Genomic DNA, 25127 nt, shown 5'->3' on the forward strand with positions numbered 1-25127 from the left:
ACTGTCAGACCTACGCAACCGTGCCTACACGGTTGTACGAACGTTCGTCTGCCTAACCGTCAATAACTGTGATCTCGTCTGTTCCGTCCTTTTCCGTTTGTCTAACATACACCCGTAAAGTTAAAAATGGTCCTCAGCAGCCTGGTTTGACATGTCACCGTGTCCCATTTGCGTGCATCGATGTTCTTGATGTTGATCACAGGATTGACTGGTCCGATTCGATGATACGATCGCCACATAGCTGGAATATTGCTGAGCAACAATCAAACTTGCACACTATCCCAACTGCCCAGTGTAATCCCATGCATGTATTTCAATCCATAACGTGATCTCAGTCATGTATCTCTGCTACTCTTAAAACTCTCAATCATCACCCCCTAGCATTGCATGTCTTCTCGTCAGTCACTCTATTTGTCCCCTCTGAGGTCTGATTCATAGCTCCTCCTCTCGTCTTTCAAAGACACCAACAGTCCCCTCTGTACAGTCAAAAGTACTTCATCAACTCTCGGCAGTTAAACATCCCGAGTTTGTAGACACTGCATCTGTACTCGCGTGTCAAACACTTCAGCTATCCACCATGTAGTCATGGACACTGTATCTCTGTTCTCGTGTCAAACACCCTAACTATCCTCTCTGTGGTCTCACACACTGCATCACTACTCGCGTGTAAAGCACTCCAACTATCCTCCCTGTGGTCTCAGACACTACATCACTGCTCGTGTGTCAAACACTCCAACTATCCTCCCTGTGGTCTCACACACTGCATCACTGCCCGCGTGTCAAACACTCCAACTATCCTCCCTGTGGTCTCACACACTGCATCACTGTCCGCGTGTCAAGCACTCCAACTATCCTCCCTGTGGCCTTACACACTTCATCACTACTCGCGTGTCAAGCACTCCAACTATCCTCCCTGTGGTCTCACACACTGCATCACTGCTCGTGTGTCAAACACTCCAACTATCCTCCCTGTGGTCTCACACACTGCATCACTGTCCGCGTGTCAAGCACTCCAACTATCCTCCCTGTGGTCTCACACACTGCATCACTGCTCGTGTGTCAAGCACTCCAACTATCCTCCCTGTGATCTCAGACACTGCATCACTGCTCGTGTGTCATACAGTCCAACCATCCACCATGTAATCTCGGACACTGCAATTCTGCTCGTGTGCCATACAGTCCAACCATCCACCATGTAATCTCGGACACTGCAATTCTGCTCGTGTGTCAGACATCTTAAATTTACACGCAGTAGTATAGAACATTGACATTTCTCAAACTTTCAAAATATCTACAATGAGCAACCCAAGGCGACCTGTGTTTGTGCGTGACACGACAATGGGCCCCCCTACCGGCATCCCGCGGTGCTAGGACTAGAGCCGTGATACTGAATACCTGTAAGTGTATACACTGAGTCCTGATGACAAACAAAAACGTGTCTTCAGAATAGTCAGTTTTGCTTGAATAGAAATTATTCTTCTGCATATAATACAGTTTACAACACGCGTGCTACAAATACAAAAAGCTATTTTTTGCGTATGGAATAAATCGCGATGAAACTGATCACCTTGCATATGCTTAACTTTGCACCCGTATCACCGCACACAATACAGATGTCTATTCACTGTAATCAGTATATACTCCGCGAACGCATCTGGTGAAGAGGCCCGTGCAGATCCGGGGTTGAATTGATCTTCAGGAACATATAGTTGTCGTAAGAGGTGACTATTGGGATCGAGTGATCTTACTCGCTAACTTGATTCTCATCGCATCTCGATTGTTCAGATCGATGCTCTCGGTGTTGATCACTGGATTGTCTGGTCAAGACTCGATTATTTACTGACCGCCGTTATATAACTGGAACATTGTTGAATGTAGCGTAAAAACTAAACCCAATCCGGTCGATGTAAAATGTTGTCATCATTGCTCTACCTCTGCTCTTTCTAGGCCGCTTCGCACACTGTCGCCTTCGGTGTTTTCTCTAACAACTGGCAACTACGTATTCATACTGACTTTGTTTCACATTCGTTATAACAGAACTGTATACTCACGTAACAGCAACATGAGATGGGTTCATCTTCTCTGCAACAATTACAGTTACAAGAAACTTAAAAGGTGTCTGCGTCAGTCTTTGAGAGAGTTACCGACCTTGGCCTACAGTTGTCCACTCCACGATGATGTTCGTGTTATTTCAGAATGCGTGAGTGAGTGTAGATTTACGCCACTTTAGCAATATTCAAGTAATATTACGGCGGGAGACACCAGAAATAGGCTTCACGCATTGTATCCATGTGGGGAGTCGAACCCGGGTCTTCAGCGTGAGGAGCGACCGCTTTAACCACTCGGCTACCTCACCGCCCCTTCAGAACATGTCATGGTGGCACATGATGTTCACATCGTCAAGGCGGGGTGCCAGACAGCTCTAGTTTAACCACCTAATCCTCATTAGCTGGAACTTGCAACATATAGTTTGTACCGGGGATGTATTCCGAACACATACGTTTTCTAGCGTATCCTGGCGTGTTTTCCGCAAATACGATTACCAATACATAAATTAACGTTTAATAGTTCCCATTCTAAAGGTTTAAGTGTAGACCTCGATCTAACAATACATGGATTTGCTATACCCCTATTAATTGGTAAGAATTAATCTGCGAAAGCTCAGGTACTATTCAGGGAATTAGGGCAGTTTCCCCAAACAGCATTCGCTCTAAGGCTTGAATGTAAACAACAATCTGTTTCTTTCAAATATTAGCACATATACGTCAGTTATATCGAGCACAGACGAAGAAACACTGACGACGTAATATCAACGGCTCTTGCGTGGGGTCAGGCAAGGATCGATGTTTGTTATAACCTTTACTCTTCAGATCAGGGTTAGAACCGTCGTGAAAGCTTGTCTTATGAGTTAACTAACGGGATCCGGTTATCAGGCTGACTGACATGGTTGACGCCTGTCCTTGTAACCTTCTTGCATAGATCGATGCTCATGGTGTTGATCACAGAGTGCGGCGTTAAGTAAAAATCCAAACGCAAACCTTTATTTTTTTTCTGTCATACAGATCGTGTTGATTGTACACGATGGACATACTCACAACAACCATCTCTCCGTGACCATGACAACAAGTGAAGTATTCATAAATGTTCGCTACTGTGTCTCTAATTCAAACACTGTAAAACAACCTTTTCAGTCTACTGTTTTATAATTATGACTGTCATCACATCATCACTGTACACATATCATGTCATACTTTATGTATGCGCTGCTTTGTATCTTGAAATGGAACAAGAACTTGGCATCCTTGCAATTAATGCCTGAGAATTGCATCTTCGTGCAAAAAGTGAATACGTTTGGCTGTACAAAGATATTTAAATATATTTCACGAAGCAGGTCTGCAACTCACTGTTGGCTGTCCCTTGGCCGCGACAGGAACCTGTGAGTTTCATAAGTGGTTCACATCCAAGGAGTGCATCGCTTTACGTCATAACCCTACATCAAGCCATTCCGTGGTATATCTGAATACCACCCTCTCATTCACATTGATGCATTTTATAAATACTGAATCTGTAACCTGTATGTAAAGACACGTGCACATTTGTATATGCCCAACCATAACAATTGAAGTGTGTATATTTTCTCTACTTTAAAAAATCCCTCCATCGTAAGTTTTTTAAGGATATAATTGGTAGTGAGATAGTGTTCAGTATTGATCGAGTGAGCTCATTTTTACTCAGGTGGTAGCAAAATTCCAGCAATATGACGGCGGGGGACACCAGACATGGACCTGTAGGGAAGTGAAGCAGGATCCTCGGCTTGACGAGCGAACGCTGTAACCACTAGGCTACCAACCGCCCCGTAGGCAGGAATAACATTATACCCATGTGTTTATGCTATTTTGTGAAGCAGTCAAGTTTAACCTTTGTTATCTACACTGGCCTCAGTCACAGACAAATCTTTGGACTCCGTAACTCCAAAGGAGGCCTTACCCCTTAGCACTAACAATGAACACATGTAAGTTATAAGTATAAATATTTATTTACATATGATACATACATGTTTGTGTTGATATCTTATCGCCCGATAACAAGTCATGATGAAATAAGGAATAACACAGAAACGGGAGTGTGGAAGTCTAGGCAAGTATATGGTACAACAAAGTGGAAGAGACGCTGGTCCAACCCCGTCAGGTTGGGAGATCATTTCCTAATCGGCATCGTGTACTTCGTAATGTTTACATTTTCATGTCTGCAATATCCGTATATCTTACTTTCTAATGTCCATATATCCAACTCAGTAATATCCATATTTACTTCTTCACGAGGTCCTCATTCTCACTCGGTAATGTCCACATGTCCTACCACGTGATGTCAACATTTACTTCTTTACAAGATCCTCATATCCTACTTTCTAAATGTCCACATATCCTATTGCATAGTGTCCACATTTACTTCTTCACAATGCCCACATTAACGTCATCGTAAGGTCTACATTTCGGTCTTTTCAATCGTAGCATATCCTTCTTCATAATGTCCACATATACTGCTCCGTAACGTCATCATATCCTATGTCGATGTCAGTGTATCTGTCATTGCAATATTCACATCAACTACAATTACTTCGTCTTGGTACGCAATGTCAGCATTTATGACCACATAATATTCGCACTCCTATTCGGTATTACGACTTGAATAGATGACACCCTGTCAACTTTCGATCGCCATCTAAACAAAAGAGAAACCTAGTTATAGTGGACGACTTCGACATAATGGACTCGACGTCACGTCATTAGAATAGAGACGTCACTAGGGACGACGACCAGCCGTGTAAATGGTCTTATGCATTCAATCCAAACTTAAAGCGAACCCCGTTTATATGGACGGTACAGATCCGGATAAAATCGCGCGGTATACCGAAATCCTGACGAATCGTGGGTTCGTTGTAATGGTTATCGTCTGGATAGCACAGGATCTCGATTAACGGGGGACGGATTATTGGAGTTCCAATCTCTACTGTAGATGAAATAATGATGTAACTACTTGAATAGGCTGTAGATACAGTAACAATCGACAGATAATGATTTGAACAGAAACAATAGGTGGTATTCTTAAATTTGTTGTTGTTTTTGTTGTTGTTCTGACTCGGCCAAATTCCACAGCATGGGCGTAACGGCTTTACGCTTACTTCATCCCAATTGTAAAACCAGTTAGGGCAACTTCGTACGATCATAAATGGGGACCACGTAGCCAACATGTGATGAAGCATTGTATGTGCAATGCTTAGAGATAGGATGAGCTTAGCTCTGAAACTTCTTTGTGGAACGGGACCTATATCGTGACTAAATTATACCTGCCTTGCTAGAGCAGCTTTAATGATACAGCGTAAAGCAACAGGCATTCACTCATTCTAGACTTATGAAGACGTCAGAAGGTTAAGATCGATGCATATGGATGCAGGTCAACACAAAGAAGTCATCTGATTGTCATTGATCATCATTGTCAAAATAACCTGGACAGCGTGAACACAAGGGAAGAGATGAAGAGTCAGATCTATGCACAGGTACTAACAGGGAGATGACGAAGAACAATGTTAATGTACAAACATACAATACCCAGTAACACAAGGTAATGTAACACAGTGTCCCTTCCATGCATGTACATCCACTCAGGGCTGCTATGTTCAATGTTAAACCTAAGTCGATGAATGGTTGATTGCGACGTATGTGAAGTGAAAATGGGGTTTCAAGTAGATTGTAAATGGCAAGCATTCTGGCGTAAAACTGGTTAAATGGAAAGCTTCTGGCCTCGAGTAGGTTAAATGGAAAGCTCCTGGCCTCGAGTAGGTTAATTGGAAAGCTTCTGGCCTCGAGTAGGCTAAATGGAAAGCTTCTGGCCTCGAGCAGGTTAAATGGAAAGCATATGGAGTAGGATACAGAAATGGAAAGAACCATGGTTCAGGTTATATGGATAGCATATGGAATCAGGTTTGGTATATGGAAAGCACTGCGCCTCAGTAGGTTGAATGGAAAGCAGTTTGCCCTGTGGGTAAAATGCACATCGGGAAGGGCTAATGCCCGTCGCTGCTGTACATATACCGAGAAAATGTAGAGAATGTAAAGCTCCATTATCGACATATGGAAATCAGTCACTGACTTCACTGAGAGGAGAATCGAAGCGGAGTCTTCGATGATGATTGAAATATGTATCTTCGGAACGATCCACCGCCAAACATATGGTAGCAGACAAAGTTAACGGAAATACAAAAGGTGGACAAACATAACACGTTTGCAGTAGTGAGGTATCATCAACACAAATGACAAGAATTCTGGCCTTGCACTTGAAAAGCGAGTTTCTGCCTCCCTTTTTGAGTGTCAAGTTTTCAGGTACAGTGAAACCCGTTAATCTGGACTGAGGACTATAAGTTTCTCTCCGAATCTGCATAAACAGGTGTCCAGTGAACAGTAATTACAATGTGTCTTAATAAATAACGATGCAGGATATCTTCCCAAATGATAATGAGAAGAGAGGATGTCCGGATTGACGAACATCCGGTTTAACGAGGTTTCACTGTAGCCTTCGATTAGATTTAGTGTCTGCAGGTATCACTAATAACTCAATGACGAGTCAAAATGTTCAATGCTCTTGGGGTAGGTTTTCACGGACGAGTATGAGCTTGTTAAGGTTCCTGGAAGAGAGTATGGCCTCTCGAACATGAAATCTGGATCCACCTTGTATCCATTCTGCATGGAAGTTGTCTGCTTGGAGACGTCATATTTCAGCCTGGCGACCATATGTATTTTTGGAATGAATATGACAGTGAGCATGAGTGTCGCGCACGCCATGATTCCCGCGCTGACCACTGGTTCAATGAGCGTCACGTCGAGGACCATGAGGACAATTGTCCACCCTACCCACACAAACACGCACAGCCAGCTGCTCGTTAACAGGAGACGGGCTTCACCCATGTTCTTTTGCTCTTTGCGCACCCCGATTCCATATAAGGAACTGAGCACGAGCAAAAACATGACGTACACCAAATACACAAGGAACTCGCTTCGCTGGAACGCGCATGCGTAGAATGTCTGAGATCCGGTTGATTTTTCTGTGATGAAAGGAGCTTTTAAAACCCAATACTGAATCCCAATCGCAATTTGGACACTTGTGACGAAAAATACGGATAAGAATTGGTTCAGATTGGAGACTTCCCCACCTAAACCAATCAGCTTATAGTCCCGTATGGACGTCATTTTTATGAAGACGGTAGCAAAGCACAAACAGTATGTAAAACCTGGTGCGAAAAACCGTAGGCCACACACCGTATCGGAGGGCGTGAACACAAATGGAAGAACAGCCAGATAAAGGAGGAGAACTCCCATAAGCAGCAGGAGGCCTAGTCCGACGTAACGCTTGGCAAGTGCGCCTGCGCAGACTTTGTAGATGACGTAGAAGATGAGAATGAGGGTGACGAAGGCCCCGGCGGCTGATATGGTGACTATGACTGTGGCCCACAGCTCTCCGTTAAATCTTCCCGAGGTTTCGTAGAAAACAGCATCCGCCGGTGTGATGTTGCGCTTGGTGGTGACGTTGTTGAGGCAGATGCATTTGCTTTGACAGTGAGCAACGTTGGCAGACGTTTGTCCGTCGATGTAGTAGAGTTTGCTGGCGTCCAGTTGAAGCTGACCGCTCCGCCATTCTCCTGCCTGAAATAAAACAAAAACATAATGTCAAAACTGAAAAATGTTTCCATTTGCGTGTGTATTATTACTTCGCGAGCTAGCGAGTGGTCACTTTGGCGTGTAAAGATACATGATCTCCACTGATACAGGAGTTACACCATATCCATATCATTATGCCGAACAGTATTTCAAAGAGCAGCTTCACAAAGCTAGTGTGGTTAGTACAGGGTGTCCCCGTGTTGGTATTAAAGAAGAAAAGCCCAAAGGAAGAGAAAGTCGCAATCACACTTTGCGCCTAGATGTGTATGATCTCTAGAGAGCTGTGAATGATAATATAATGTGCCACTCAGATTGATATCAAATCATCGAGGGCACCAGCGCCTTGATTATGTACTGTTGGCAGAGTTTATTAATTATTCAAATAGGTTTCAGCGTCCTGTACATACCTTCACTCTTCCCTGGGGGTGGACGCTGAGAAGACTGTAGGATGACACCAACTTCCCTGATTCCGCAAACTTGATGATTTCGTCCTCAAACTCAAAAGCCACGGTTTTAGCTGAAGCTGGGACTCGCCCTACTCCCTCGTCAGCGAAGCGCCTACAGAAGCCCCTCTTCTGGTCACATGACGTCACATACTGATTGTGGACCGCGTGCAGTATGACGTCAACGCCGAGTATGATCCTCGTGGCGACCTGGGATGGCATCGGTCTCTGAACAGCGGTTGCCGAGCACGGTTGTAGATACGGAGATGTGTCTGTCAGAGAACATCTGGTCTTGTCCTCCCAATACTGCTGCCACCAGGACGAGGCGTTCCTTCCAACAAGCATGCTCGTGTAGAAGTCGGTAAAAGCAGGACTGAGTTTACCGTTTCTGTCCATGAGGAGTGTTCCCGTTGGGACATTCAAGTCACTGAGGACTGACCAGTCTGTAGCCGATATGCTTATGAGCCATGTGCGAGGAACTCTCTTTACACTGCTGTCCTGGAACAAACGGACGGTGTCTTCCTTTGACGCCATCACTACTATGGGAACAAATCCGGTTAAGGTTAGCTGGCTTGTAGCGTATTGCAGCGAGCTTAGGATTGTGCCATTAAACCGTATGAGCTTTGAAACACAAATTGACTTCACAGCCGTTTGAGATAAAATAAGGTCCGATTTCGATCTGAATATGTCCTTGTCAGATATGATTAGTACTATCTGAGTCCAGTTGAGGAAGGTTAATGTTTGCACGATTGCTGATACCTCGCTTCTGGCTTCGTAGTCGATGGTTAAGTAAGTGTTAGTGCCACTTTCTCCCCAATCTGATACAGTGGCAACTGACAGTTTATCAACTGCGGATACACACTGTTCCAGCTGTTGTAGGTCACCCTTGTTGCCGTAAAGGAGATAACCGAGAGTCTGGGAAGGATGTGGTGGAGCATCAACGTTGGTGTTGAACGTCGTCGTACACGTTTCAAAATTCACAACTTTCTGAACTGCTGTGCTTGCATCTGAACAGGAGTCAATCACCAAGCCCCCAACTTTCACATTGGGCAGGAGATATGGGTAACGTCTGCGAAAAGTCTCCACTGCGAACATAAACGCTTCCACAATTTGTTCGGATTCAGCTGATGTAGACAGATCTCCACACTTCAGGCCTCCTTGTTCGCTGTTCCTGAGAGGCAGAACTCCCGCCACGATGACATCACCGGGGAGATACAGAGATCTGTTGGAAGGGGACGGGTCTCCCTGACATCGTTGACACCTTGGACACCATCCGTCACATTCGCTGGAGGAAGGTAGAACTGCTGTACCATCCAAAATGAGGTCGGCTTCACCGTCTGTCCCAACTGTGCCGATCTGAAACAATACAGCTTATGTTATTCTATGCCTCCCTCTTTTGTCAACCCACTGGCTTTATCACCTCACTTCCAAGTCACTTATGTTAATTATCTTGTTCTCTTGTTTTCTTTGTCACACTCAGAATACTTTGCCCCTGCTCTATGTTACAATCTTTGTCACAATATCGCTTAAATGTTGCCGACCAAAGTTTTAACTCACTCACTTTGTAACATTCCTGCTTGACAATGGAAGAAGAATCTCTGTAGAAACGTCGCACTCACGAAATAAAGAAATTATCAATATAGTTTGTCTAGTTTGTACTTCCCAGTTTCATAAATCCAGCCAAAGAAGTTTTATATTACTCGTATACAGACATATTTGTCAACTTTTGAAAAGTCGTGTTAAAACCCGTCAGGGATCCGGAAACTTTGTCATGACCTTACCTTTTCAGACACGATTGTTCCATCCTTGTGAAAACGTTGGACAGAGATTTCATACTCTGCCCGAATAGCATTATCTTGTGATTGGATATGTGACTTCACGTTTTCAAAATCTGTGAAAGCATCACAGAGTCCGTCCTTTTTCGGACACAGTTTTGTGTAGGCCAGGTTTATCTGCCTTGCAAGAGCACTGACAGCATCAAATACAAGAAGGGATTCAGACATCTCTTGAGCAGCAAAGAACTCGGGTTTGGATGAGGTGTTGGCGGACTCTTGAAAACCTTCGAACCAAGGATTACCAGACATGTCTATACCGCCATCGTGGGAACTGGACATTGATTTAGGCCACACAATGAGAACTTCCTCCACAACAGAGCTGAGATTCTTGCCGGAGATTGTTCCCACGTTCCAAGTGAACATCAGAAGGCGATACTTTCTTCCCCTTGGAGTCAGACTTGCTAGGATAATCTCGGTGTCGGTGGTATTCGTGAGGAGGATAACGGTTTCCGTTTCAGTTGCAGCTTTTCTCAGAGCCTCTGATGCTGGTGTTGTGGCGGTGTTATAAACTCTGTCAAAGCAGATGGGTGTTTGGGGACGTATCCTGTTGAGAAGGCCTAATATATTGGATGAATGGTCGTCGTTTGAATGTATGAGTGATACGTATGTCCATTGCACTTTAATAAGAGTAGATACGACAGCTTCAGTGTAATATTGAGCAGCCTGTCCTTCCATACCGATTCCGAAATTTGACACAATTGCCGTTGGTTGTGAAGTTTTGGGGTTCCTGTTTCCATCGAGGTTGACATAGGCAATGGTTCTAGCTGGTTGAACAATGACATCTTTTTCGTTCGCATCTTTATATTTATACAGGCATGTGTCAATCTCATGGTACTTTCTCTCAAACCAAGTTGTGTCGCCACAAGAGTCGAACATAACCCAACCAATTGACACACCAGCTGGTAGATCCTTCACGAGATCTGTTGAGTTGATCCGACCAACTGCCGCGGTGAACGCCTGAGCTACTCGAAATCCTGGAACGTTGGGGTCAGCGCATGCCACACCGGATGTTGACTTGTGGATGGGAAATACTCCTATGATGTAAAGTGTTCCCTCTTGAACCACGACTTTCTCGTTGGACGTGATTATTGGTTTGCAGATGTCGCACCCAGAGCAGAAACCGTGACAGTGTGAATTGTAGAACATCTCGGGGAGGGACTGCGGAAGCTGAAGAGTGCCATGTTTGGTCTGGACCTACGGAAGAAAATACTGAGATGCAAAAACAATAAATAAACAATGTCCGTTCCCGTGACCCTTTCAAACTCTTTTTGAAGGGAAGCAATCCACGTGATATTAAGAGTACACATCAACTTTGAACGATTCCATAATACAGTGGATTTTCTACATAAAAATTAAATTGATTTGGAAACACGAGACATTGAAATGGAACGCTGTATGTGGCTAATGCTGACACATGATTTTTAGTTATATGAACCGAAGTATGAGTAATCAGAACCATTTATTATTTTTTTGTTTGTAAAGTATTTGATCAACACGGACTCAGCAAATTTAATATATTTAAGAACACGATACTCAACAAACACCTACCTCTGTCAGGTTAACGGGCCATGAAGATGTAGTTGCAATAATAACTTGTGTGTTCTGTTCCACCAACAGTTGTTCATGCTCCCCAGATCTCTGTGTGTGGTGGGCTCGTTGTCTAATGGACACAGGTGTGACAGCCATGGACAATGCCGGACATGTGAGAACGTCATACTCTGAACAGAACATAGTCAATGCTGTTGCCAGAGCACTACTGACAATCTCTACGGCGTCTAACATTGCCAAAGATCCTGGGTTCGATTCTGGTTTGATGCATGACGATATCATGGCCGTGACGTCACTTCCGGCCACAAAACACGTTCCTTGGAAATAACTGGTGTCTCGAATCCATTGCAAGGTTGTGTTTTCAGTAAAGGTATTGAGGAATTCTTCAAAGCCTTCAAGGTTCATATTTGAATCTGTAACTTCGATGTATCTGTCCTGCTGTCGTCTATTGGACAATAATTCTTTAGATACAACTATTGCGGTCTTGGGGGTTTCTAGTGTGAGGGTGAAGACGCCATCAAGAGAAGCATCTCCGGTGAAGACAACAGTTCCTTCAGAGGTGCTCCTGGTGACAGCGCTTGTGATGGCTTGTATGTTGCTGACAACACGGCGTTCTGATGCACATACTTTATCAATAGAGACCATGTCTGCAAAAAGACGCTCTTCGGCGACGGCCCGGGTGTTGGAGAGTGACACGGTGCTGACGTAAGTCCAGTTGAGATGACGTGTAAGCTCGAGCACTGCCTGAAAAGAAGTAATGTGTGTAATATTAATGTATGTTCTATTCGTCTGAAAATGGCAATGAAAAGTGGGTTTTTTTTGTCGATGTCCGTAGAGATAATTGTTCTGTGATTTAGAATAGAACTTTAAATTAGATTTAAGAAACGTGAAGGACACACACACAAACACGAACGCACTTACGCTCATTCTTAAAAAATAGTTGTCCATATTTAACCACGTCCTACTTCAATATTTACTATCTCCCCTTATTGGTGCACCAGGATGTGATTAATGCAGAGCGTATAGTGATAGTATCCTCTTTAATTTCATATGGTCACTGGACAAACGCTTAAATTACAATCCTACTAATCTGTGTTGTCTCGGTATTCAAATAACGTATACCTCCGCTATTTTCAAACAGATCACATGCACAGCCTCGGAAATCGACAGATACGCTCTTTCTACGCATCAATACACACATACATCCTCTATATCATCGAGTAATGAACACCTACGACATTCTTCAAAAACACCAGTGCTTTTAGAACCCCACTCCTCCCGCTAAATGAAGAGAAAAACGCATCATCTCGTCAAATGATGACTCGTCTGTTTAATACAAAGATCATGAACAGAGTATTAACAACATGTCGGACCATATTTATCAGTAATGAGACGTGCACCCACACAAAAGTCCTTATAGCCTGCCTCTTCTCTGATGCATTTTACGACCGTCTATTGTCCCCGTCTGAAATAGATACCTACAGTGCACTAGCAGGTACGATACAAGGTATCTACCATTGTTGTATACGTGAAAAACAACAATAAAAACGTCATGGTAGATTCCAATTTTTTCTTATTCTCGTATTGAAGAGATCAGCATGATACATCCTAGGTGTATGTGTCATACTTCCTCATACCTGGTACCCGACTGTATTTCAGGTAAACAATTGACTAGCCATTGCATGTGTCTGTGACAGGTGATTCAAATGGGATAGGATACGTTCTCCTTTTCGAGTGAGTGAGTGAGTGAGGTTACTTTTACGTCGGATTCAGCAATATTCCAGCAATATGGCGTGGAACTGTAAATAATCGGATGCGGACCAGACAATCCAGTGGTCATCAGCATGAACATCGACCTACGCAATAGGAATGATATGTGTCAACCAAGTTAGCGAGCCTGTCCACCCGATCCCGTTAGTCGCTTCGTGTGACAAACGTACGTTACTGAAAATCAACTATACCCCGGATCTTCACGGATCTCCTTTTCGAGAACACATGGCATCGACACCATTATGATCATACACACATGATCATGATATAACTCTATTATGATATAACTCTATAGTATGTGGAAATCGTTCTGTCACTATTATCTACTTGTTCTAGTTGCCGCAGATGTGTATTGTACAAACGACAGAGCTGACTTTCGTCACCATGTCACCTTGGAAACTGTTAGCAATGTTAATCATATACACATTACATCAGTACTGTTGCATTTATTCCTTTACATCTGGGATTATGAAAAAATCAGCAAAAAAACCAACAAAAAACAATCAGCAAAGCCTTGTTAATCGGAACAGTTACAACCTACAAAAGTCTATCCACAGTAACTGTAAATGTCTGCAAAATTAATGAAGTGAGTGAGAGAGTGATTGAGTTTGGCTTTACGCCGCTTTTAGCAATATTCCAGCGATTCACTGAAGTGAAGTTGTAAGAATCCGACTGTATCATTATTCATGTTTATGAATCACAATCAAATAGCGGAGATACCAGATGAAACTGTCAAGGTATCGTGTTGCTGTCGACACAAACACATGCAAAGGCAAGACAACATTTGTTCCGGCAACAGACATGCATAAACAAATCCATATGTAAGTCTGGAAACTTCTCTGGTCATTACTGAAGACATCGTCTGTATGTACTGCTAAAATAAAGTTACAAAAAAACCACTCGGGTTGTTTTTTCAAAACATTCAAGATTTAGTTTAGCCATAGGAAACAATAGGGCATTCTTTGACTTCGTATGAGCTGTACATACACGAATGACATTCTGGAACAGTGGTACCAAGTACAGACAGTTGATAATAGGGAAGATTCGACTGAAACAAAGGGGTTTCACTATAAGGCAATAATATATTCTTACCTCTGACTTAGCCCTTGATGCAAGGGACATGCTGATGCAGTTAACATCTTCTCTGCATGAAATTACGTCATCGGTTATGTCGATGTGCAGCAGATTTAAATGACGTAGTACACCACTCACAGCTGACGTCACGCCTGGGGACGTAAACGTTATGACACCTGAAAAGAAACGACACAAATTTTCATTTAATAAAAAAAGGTTGATTTCAACCGTAAGGCGGATTCTCAATGATGTTGAATAGTACAAAAATGTATCTGAATGAATCAACCATAAATATTCTCCAAAGAAATAGATATAATCTAAACATGCATTGTAAAAGCATTACGGGAAGGGGGTAGCCTAGTGGTTAAGACATTCGGTTGTCACGTTACGCTGAAGACCCGCGATCGATTCCAGATATGGGAAGAATATGTAAAGCCAGTTTCTGGTATACAAACTGTGGTATTGTTGGAACATTGCTAAAAGCGTCATAAAATTCAAATGACTTACTCCCTAAATTCTAACAATAACCAACAAGACGTATCTCACGACGTCTTGGACTAACCCTGTATGGAGAGTACATATTTACCAAGGGGATATTTAATTTCAAATCAAAGGAGGAAGTCGCAGTATCCTTGATCTCTGCGCGTTCAATATCATATGACTAACAGCGGCCTTGTCGCTGTATTTAACAAGAAGACTTCAGATTCCGCTATTGTTGCTTGTCTGTTGTATTAAAGCATATGGGAGGTTTAGGCAAACAGTATGTTTTCATATAACAAATACCGTCAATCTTGTCTAACGGTACCTGTGGCTGAAATGCGTAATGAAGCGACTGAAATGTACACGCCGACGTCCCAAATCAATGACGCCTAGAAGCCATTTCTTGTAGGACTCAGAACCGTATTTACAAACATCTTACCGACATAGAAAAGGTGCTGAATGAAACTACTCCTTCTAAACATAGTGTGTATATGTAATTTGAGCTAAGCACGCCCCCAAATACTTTTTAAATTAAATTCTTTCCCTTACAATCAATCCATAGGAATGCCTCTTGTGATTACAGGGCAGTAAAGTAGTGCAAGAAGGGAATGGGCTTGGCAACGCCGTGTCATTGGTAATTATAGATTGATAGAACGTTTTACTGTTAAGTCGAAACAATTTTCCCATACAGAAGACCGAACGATTTATATTTATATCTCGTGGGATAGAAGATCGAGGGAAGTAGACTGTGACTGGTTTCATTGGGAGTGATATTAAAAGGGTGATTCAAAAGTCGTTGGAGTGTGACGAACGCTGCGGAAATAGGGCATATAATCCATATCACTTGAATGGGTATTAACACTGCTATGGACCTAATTGAAACACGCTATATCAATTATTGTATTATTGTATATTTGAATTATTTATTGATGTCGTCTCTGTCATACTAAGGTGAAGTGTATGAAAGTGTCTGCTGGAAGCACTGGATTGGTCGATTGGTCGTACAGGTGTATATTATATCGACAAGTGTTATTCGAGTGAATATGTTTGTTTGTATGTTGGTTGGTTGGTGTTCATTTTGCTTAACGCAGCTCTCAGTGACAGTCCAATTATATGACAGCGGTCTGTACTGGACTAGACTAGACAATCTAGTGATTGACATCATGAGCATCGATGCACGTAAATTGGGATGACATGGATCAACCAAGTCAGCGACCCTAGCCATCCAATCTTAGTCGCCCCCTATGACAATCATGAACTGCTGAAAACCAATTCAAACCCGGGTCTTCACTGGCCTCAGATGTTTCGAGAAACACAGGCACAGCGTTTATCCACTCTTTATAAACAAGATTTTGTCGTTCACATATGTTATGGTGACCAAACTGAAACTACTTTGTTAGCGATAGCAGTATAAGAGAGTTTGGACATCATAACCAAATCCTCTACATGTCACTAAAGTCTGCTTGTTGGTAGTGTAATCCTGATTAAGCGTTAAGAACATAACATCCGACCTGTAATACCGTTAATCACACAGAAATCTTAGCAGCTAGTTAAATTTGGTTGGATGGTTGGTTATTTAACGCCGCTCTGACCAACAGCAAAGCTATATGACAGTAATGTGTACACAACTGAGCCTGGACCAGGCAATCCAATGATTAACAGCGTCAGCATAGATTTACGCAATCGAGATACGACTAATATCAACCAAGTCACCGAGCCTGACCACCCGATCTCGTTAGTCACCTCTTACAACAAGCAAGCCTAACCCGGATTTTCACGGGTCAAGTCAGTTAATGGATTAGTCAATAAATGATCATTGCAGCGTGATATCAAATAAGAAATATATGGCACGAGTCAATATGCACTACACCACACAGAGACACAAAGACACTGAGTCAAACACACAGACAAACTAAGACATATGCACACTGACACAAAATCAGATATATCCTGACCCCACACAACATACAGCATATGATATCCACATAGCACGTTCAGCTCCAACTGTAGATGCTTTAATCATTAACTCAACTGTGCAACGGAGAAGTGGCTCAAGTGTTGTTGCCGTGTGTTGTTCTAGATTGATTAGTTGTACGTGTGTCTGGTTTGTGAGAGTATTCTGCCAGGTCATCACATCTGCCACAGCCAGCCTCACCTTAATGTGATCAGAAACAGGCTTCCAGCAGATACACACGTGTACAATACATGTGCAGCACGTCAGATACAGCATCCACAAAAACCAGACAGTCTACCAGAGTTTAGTTAGTCTAGTTACAACTAGATCTGAAATAACACATGTACGAAATAGTAAAAATATCACTATGAACCAGGTCTTCGCCAAAACAGGTGAGCATGTCCCATCCTGCGCCTGTAGGGTGTATTCGAATTCTCATGAACAAATGCATACATGCCCTTTGACGCGATGTACATGTGAATAGTTTGAAAACTGACCAATACGCATGTTTGAGACTTGAAATCTAAACGATGTGCTTGCATATGAATCACAACACACACGATGTGCTTGCATATCATATGAAACCTACATGATGTGCTTGCATGTCATTTGAAACCTATACTACGTCCTTGCATACAATTTGAAACCTGCACCACGTGCATGCATATTATTTGAAACCTACAAGATGTAAATGTTGAAACTGGTGTAAAGTGATGAAACATACATGATGTTAATGTGGTCACTTCAAATGTAAACGATGTAAAAGCATATCAGTTGAATCCAACGCGATAAGCTTGCAAAGCATTTGCAATGCTCACGCTGGGACAACTTACAGTGAGTGAGGGAGTTAAGTTTTACGCCGCTTTTAGCAATATTTCAGCACTATCGTGGGACACAAGAAATGGGCTTCACACATTGTACCTATGTGACTACCCTACTGTGCCGGACATTCCTCAGACTGACGTCTATGTCGTTGAATATCACTAATAGCTGGAGAGACGTGTAACTGTGATGCATGGAACAATGCATGTCAACAAAAACTGACACGAATTGATCAGGCCACATCTGAACAATTGTTGCCACATAGCGCCAACAGTGATAACTAAACTCCTTACATCGCATGGAGTCTCCGAGCGTACAGGTTACGAGGTGCTAACAAGATTACAACAACACTGACATCGATCAAAACAGCACAGTGTGATCCACGTTCACAAACATCGTATGCTGTGGTCAAATATTTTAAAACAAATAATTTCAACCAGGAACACAATGTAACGTTGTAATTGTATGATTGTCGAATCCCCAAAATAATCATGTATACGTGAAAATTCACAAATTATATCAAAGCGCTGAAGAAATAAATTAAACTAAACGTGATAAAACAATGCCCATCACACATTAAGCACCACGCAGTGGAACTTCAAACACGACTTTTCAAAGCACCAGTGATGCATTTGGACAACACAAGAAACTAAATATTGTTTGAAATTCAAGGTCCCACCGGTAATGCAATTACTTCAAATTCTCTTGTCCAATGCCACAACACTCAGCTCATCAATACCAGATTCCTCAAACAACATGCTTTCCTTCCGTGAGTCAGGACAATTAAAGGAGGCCTTGGTTAATACAAGTCATAGATTCCACCTGCTGTCCCATAGCTCAGTGCCCACCTGAACTCAGGCTGTTTGATATGAGGATCGACTGGGGCCTATTCTTCAATGTGCCTTGAAGTGCGGGTGCCCAACACTGGAATCGACCTAACTAAAACAAGGCGAGCTGTCTGGCATTCTTTGAATACGTCTTCTGTTTAGGAATGGTACAAAACAACCCTGCGAATGGGCAGTCAGGAAGAATTGGTGGATGGTTTGGTTTAAGTAAAGGGGAAGTTTACCTAACGATTATATGTAATATTTATTTTCAAACGTCAGTTATATTGCCGTTAAACATGTTCGTAATTCTCTATGTGATTAGGGCAAGATGATGTCGATGAGGTTTGGAAATACTCATGGCGCCATCTTGCTGTGGTGTAGTCGTATGCCAAACAATCGATGGAAAAGGATCTAGTTCACGTTGTATGCAATCAACCATGCAACATGTTCCGAGGTATTGTGATAAACACAATGTAACATGATGATGGCCTGTCTATGAAGTACTCTTGTTGAAATCGATTTATATATAAGAATACGGTCAATGCGACACAAATACGACGCGCAATACTATGATTGAACGTCAGACCATGTTGCATGTTACGTTGCCTTTGTCTCTGAGAAAGCCCTTTGCCTATGTCTGCCTATGCCAATTACTACTGAATGAATAATGCTGTGCCGTATGGAGATATGACGTCATCACTTGACATAAACTGGCTTGATAATGTTATAGTGACTGAAGAGCATTGGTGATTGAAAATTGTTCTTGTGTCTGTGGCTTGAAATGTGAAAAGCCATAGAATTATCTGCCGACGTAAAGGCAAAATACTCAACGATGTAAATGTGGGTCGACAACAGATGTTCGCGAAATCAGACACTGGAGATGATCAGTCTTACTATTCAGATTATTCTCTTGATAAAACAGTCACACAACCCGACTGATGCTTCAGTCATTTACTTATCTCCTACCTCCATACATACTATTTGAAAACTTTGGTAGAACATTTAACTTAGAAATGGTTGATTGTACTTTCAGCAGGTAATTTCAAATTTCAGTTGATATAAATAGTGTTAGGCAGTGTTTAATAATGTATACTCATACAGGCAAGGTCACATACCAACTTTATCAAACGTCATTACGATTTTTGACAATATTTTCAGACCACTTTAACATGCCCCGCTGGCTCTGTCTGAGAGGTATATAGCTAGTTGCACTCAACTAATCGCCTTTCTAAATGCTGTTTACGGCCTCAGTTGTACCCCCAAAGGACAGGCTCTTCAGACACAGCCCCATCTAAATTGTTTGTGACCAATTTTCCATCACCGTCATCGCTCCCACAACAAAGGGGTCCTTTGCTTCGTTGTTTATCGTGACTACCTTACCACCAGTAGACACCAGACAGTCTGCAGGGGGATGGTCACTGCGCCCGGTACAGTCAAACTCAGCTTCCATCTCCAGCTTCAGACACGTGCGGGCAATCGATGGCGGACAGCGGTCAAGCAAGGACAACGTCTTTATGCAGCTTAACGCTTGACTCCACATGTACAAACACTGTCCAGAATCTGATATTGTCATAGAACTGTAGAGGTATGCTTAGATGTCGCGGCAATGTAGTAAATTTGTTTGTCAGTTCATGTCCGTAATGCTAATATCTTGTAACATGTCTAAGAAATTACGACGAAAACGTATTTTCTCAATACCTGTCATTTCGATACATAATGGATCTGCCTGACATATTTCGTGTTGTAAATATAAAACTAGAATAATTAGAAAGATATGTATTTGTATCTTCAAATGATCCATTTATAGTAATATTTACAACTGTTTGACGTTTAAGGTTAATGGAATCTGTCTCAGCGGATGTTCGAGACGGATATTTTCTGATGTGAAAGAGTTTTGATGAGAAGTTATGCTTGTTTATGAACACAGGACTAACTATTATTGTTTAATAAATTCTCAGAAGGAAAGGGGTGTGTTCAATTTGCCACACGGTTACGTCGGGTGCCTATTTCAGGTACCCCTGTCCTGAAAACGGCGTAAAACAGTATATTCTTTCACTCACTTGACAGGTGTTGAAATGTTGAATATATCAGACACATTTGTCAACACAGGGGATAACCTTAACGCATAGTTTGTTATTATTAAACGGAAGTGTTACTTTCAAGAAGGGACCCGCGAAGGTCCCGGGGTAGAATAGGCCTTCAGCAACCCATGCTTGCCTCAAAAGGCGACTATGCTTGTCATAAGGGGTGACTAACGGGATCGGGTGGTCAGGCTCGCTGACTTGGTTGACACATGCCATCGGTTCCCAATTGAGCAGAATTCTCGGAGTTTATTTCAGCTTGACAATGTCATGCTAATCCTACAAAAGTATTGGATAATAAACTTTGATTTGTAGTTCATGATCTGAAACGATGTAAGTACCAATGAAAACATCCCAAATCTGGTGCGTCATGGTTACACGTACACGTAAACTCCGACGTCTTATTGCGTAGACTGCAGACTAACAGCTAGTCTCTGAAATGATCATATTTTACTGAAAAAACGTTCATAGTGAAAAAAAAATAATATAATGAAATGGAGCCCTGAGGCTTTCTTCATTTTCTGAAGCTATGGAAATCTAGACTTGCCACATTTTCTAGACTTGCGTGGGCTTTTTTGGATATATATACTTCAGGGTCTGTACGACAGACTAAGTAGACTGTTTCATTCAGAGCAGTAGTCCGAGACGGTAGTTGACAATATGTACATATTTGGATAGCTTTTTCGTAGACCAACACCGCCTAATCATGTATTTGTCACGAATAACTAATCATTTGACTACATGACTATTTCAGAAAAGTTACAAATAATGTCTCCATATGCGCTTTTTACTAGCAAACATCCGTCTTTTTCCCTTCACTTTCTTATAGAAAGAGAAAAAGGACAGAAATCGAAATATCTCAACAGAAATATCCTTATCAAAGTTTGACCAGTTTGCCTAAGGTTAACCTGTAGGAATAATCTTAAAATACCATGTCTAGCTGGAAAATACACAAAAATATTTGTGATAAAGCCAGTATATAACACTTGAAGACTGTCCCTCGGTTACTGCATTCACGCCCAATGTTTGCAAAGGTGACCCACTAACGGCAGTGTGGCCATCCCGCCTTGTAACACAGGGGACGGATTAATGCACGGCATATCAATATGACACTATATACTGCGTGGTCCTCTGTGAGTCAATGATACATAAGGCTGATACAAATAATTTCTTGCTTCTCATTACCATCCGACCGTATTTTTAAAATCTTTTGCACTGCTAAATTTTAGTGTATAAAGCAGGCATACTTCCGAAATCCGTCTCAGCTTCCTACATTCTAATGTTTCGACTAATATTGAATAGAGAATCAGAAAATAATACATCAAAAATAAAAAGAAAATTCTTCCATTCTCACCCATTTTTTAAATTGCTGGGTAACACGGAATTTATGCCAATGTCCTAATACCAAAATAACTAGAACTTGAAGTTGTGAAAATAGTTTACCGTTGTTGATAGGTTGATAAGCATAGTCAGTCAATACGCTGCTTGACATACATCTGTTGGACAACACATTGCCTTACAATACCCATTTAAGACTGTCTGATAGTTTATATCGAAGACTGGTGACACGTGTGGAGATAGATATTAATAACACGTGGAGCTGAGTTATTGATCAAGTACTATTTCCATCGGATCTAATTTATCCAGCCTATGACACTCTTCGTTAACTATTTCCAGAAATATATAAATGTCACGTTGGCACAGCAGGTGATCCTGAAACAGCTTGTGTTGTGTTTAGGAAGATTAGCATCGATGACAATTTACGCTGATGTCTCAGTGGAATAATCGATACGATGAAGTGAACAGAGTGAGTGAGTGAGTGAGTGGCGAAGTATTCAGGCGTCTTTTGGAAACAACACAAGCGAAGAACCATGTTAGAATTTGTCTTCAGTAAACCAAGCTTGTCGTTGGAGGCGACTAACGGGAACCAGACACGCGGACTTGGTTGACACGTAATCGTAGCTCAATTATAAATATCGATGCCCGTGATGCCAATCACTGGATTATCTGTTTACATACCTCCGTGTAACAGTGATTATATGCTAATTGCGGCGTTAAACCATAAATAAAGGACGAGGAAGCGTGCGTCAGTGAGTAAGTGAGTGAGTGAGTGAGATATTTGGGTCTCTGGTCGTTTAAAACAGTGTTTGAGGAAAATAAAGGACTGTCAACCACTTCAACGAACCACATATAATACCATTATCAGCTCAATAGCCTTGCACGTTTCACAGGTGCACTTCCACGTATTGTTGTACCATTAATGTGAGTGGGTGAGTTAATATTTAACGTCACATCGGCAATATTACAGCCATATCGTGACAATCCCTTATAAAGCTACCATGTTGTAACATAGCAGAAATGCTGTTAAACAAAAACCTGCATATCGTTTTGAAGTTTGTTAACATGTAAAACTAATCCTGTTTAATCAGATGCGCGTATAATGACACAATCGGAACGGAGATATGAATCATACAATCCGGATTAATTCTCGAGAACGTGTGAAATCGGACTACGTGGACAAACACTGCAACTCTCTCAACAGAAGAAGCCTTGACGTAACGTCACAGTTGATCTGCTGGCTGCCTAGAATGTCCTTCTGCCAGAAAACATTTCATCTCCGGCAGAGATTCGAGCCTTGTCCATAAAGCCGATAATTCCACAACTCAAATCTCGTAACCTTCACGCGCTGTAACGAGATCACGACAATGCCCCAGTCGGGGGACTGTATCCCAGGCATGCACCAATACCAAGGCAAGTCATCTAGGCATGCTAGCCACGGGGAAGAACCTAAAGTATTTCGTCGGGAATCTTTGCACTTTCAATGAACACCTTTCTTCGACGGAATACCGGGAATATGGTTTCGAGATGCCGTAAAGCGGTTGAAGTGCCACGAGAAGTGTTGTGCCATAGTATCTTTTTACCAAGGTGTATTTATATCGTGTTGCATGTTTTGAGTGTAAGTGAGAGGTGCAGGACTGGATTGTGACGGTAAATTGGACACAATGGTCTCGAGTTAACACCAAACAGGAGTGAATCAATTGTTTGTTGATTGCATTATCTGACACGGTGTGCACAACATGACATTAAACTTAGAACTGCCAATTCCCATTTTTCTTCACCAAATCCCCTCGTTCGGTGGAAGGAAATTCAAGCAATGTTTCCAGATATGTATGCATTGGGATGTAATCGGACAAAGGATTGCCTCTTGTCATCTTCCATACAGACTACTGAAGAAATTCTCTGCGAGCTTCGTATGAATGAGTGACTGTGGTTTTAAGAAGATCTTTCTAAAGCAACATTTAGCTACATTTCAGCAATATCACAGCTGTTAGCATGAGAAATGGTTCTTTACAGCACTCTTCAAACGGTATTTTCTCAGAAATATAAATCAAGCCAGTTGACATTTTTAAAATGTCATATGTTGGGTGAGGAAATGCTCATTGTGCTTCTGTTCAAGCGCTTAAAACAGTGCTGTTGGTTTAATCGTTTATCCTGAATTTTGTCCGTTATGTCCATCGTCTTGTTTAGGCCTGCTATTGAGGGGCTAAAAAATACTGAGTGTCATTAATCAGTAATGTGAGAAAGTTTGTACTTCGTATACTCCATATTCCGGACACAATCATTATTAATAATATCGCATTTCAATCCTACGTTGTCAATAATAAGCATTCAGTTTGGCTTTTCTGGAATGAAAAAAGGGAAAATAAGAAGATATTTGGGAAAAGGGTCTGAAATGAAGACCTGTATATGAAACAGTAAATGATCACAGCTATCTCAATTGTCACCTGTATTATATCATCAATTCAGGTTAAAGAATCATTGATGAGACTACATTACTACTAAAATATCAGGAAGTGGCAAACACATCTCTGTTTTGAATTTTTCAAATAGTTTATATCCTGAAACACTAAAGACCACAAATTTACTTCAGTCTTCTTACATTTATCGTTGTTTTCTCAGAGAGAAGTTAGAGCTCAAAGAGAAATGACACGGGTCTAGAAAGAAGTCTTCCGAACGATCACCTGACTTTATCAAACAGGTATAAACAAACACGTGAATCTCACTTTGTGTAATGAGATTTGTGGCTGAAATCCAGCATTATGGACAAGTTTTGAGTGTGCGTGCATGGCTGACAGCGCTAAAGCTGGGTCTGTCATATATCAAACACAGCTTCCAATATTCATGCTATGCGACCGCGTTTGTATTGCAGCTTGACATAGGGATTAACTTAAACCCGTGTTCAGGCTGTGGTTGGTTCTGTCAGCCGAGCCCTCCTCCTGGAGCACACGTGCTGGTCGTTGTTTAGCCATAGTCGACCTTTGTTGATGGAAGGGTTTCCATAATGCTGTATGATATCTATGATAAACTGCACGCTTTTGAACCAACGTCGTTGTAACCTATTCAACTTGTTGTTCGTCGGGGCTGGGATCACTCACGTTTGATCCAGCAACATTCCACGGGTTAAACTTACGCACTTGTAAGGAAAAAGGTCTTTACAATTATCACGAACCATAAGCGAATGTCAAATACTATTTTAAACAGGCGTGTATTATTTGACAAAAAGATTTGAAATATTGTTAC

The 25127-nt window shown here is 41.9% G+C and overlaps 1 protein-coding gene across 3 annotated transcripts in view; it reads right to left on the reverse strand.

Annotated features, from left to right (window-relative positions):
* Positions 1 to 4013: 4013 nt before the first annotated feature.
* Positions 4014 to 25127, reverse strand: part of LOC137295605 (uncharacterized) — a 41377-nt gene continuing 20263 nt past the window's right edge. For all 3 annotated transcript variants that reach the window (XM_067827041.1, XM_067827042.1, XM_067827040.1), the window contains exons 4-8: positions 14401 to 14558; positions 11539 to 12282; positions 9937 to 11184; positions 8120 to 9511; positions 4014 to 7697 (exon numbers count right to left, since the gene is read on the reverse strand). In XM_067827041.1, the coding sequence (XP_067683142.1) occupies positions 6603 to 7697; positions 8120 to 9511; positions 9937 to 11184; positions 11539 to 12282; positions 14401 to 14558 (4637 nt within the window). In that variant the 3' untranslated portion in view covers positions 4014 to 6602. The remainder of the gene's footprint in view (positions 7698 to 8119; positions 9512 to 9936; positions 11185 to 11538; positions 12283 to 14400; positions 14559 to 25127) is intronic.

The sequence above is a fragment of the Haliotis asinina genome, chromosome 9, assembly GCF_037392515.1.
Source record: "Haliotis asinina isolate JCU_RB_2024 chromosome 9, JCU_Hal_asi_v2, whole genome shotgun sequence".
NCBI classification, from domain to species: Eukaryota; Metazoa; Mollusca; class Gastropoda; order Lepetellida; family Haliotidae; genus Haliotis; species Haliotis asinina.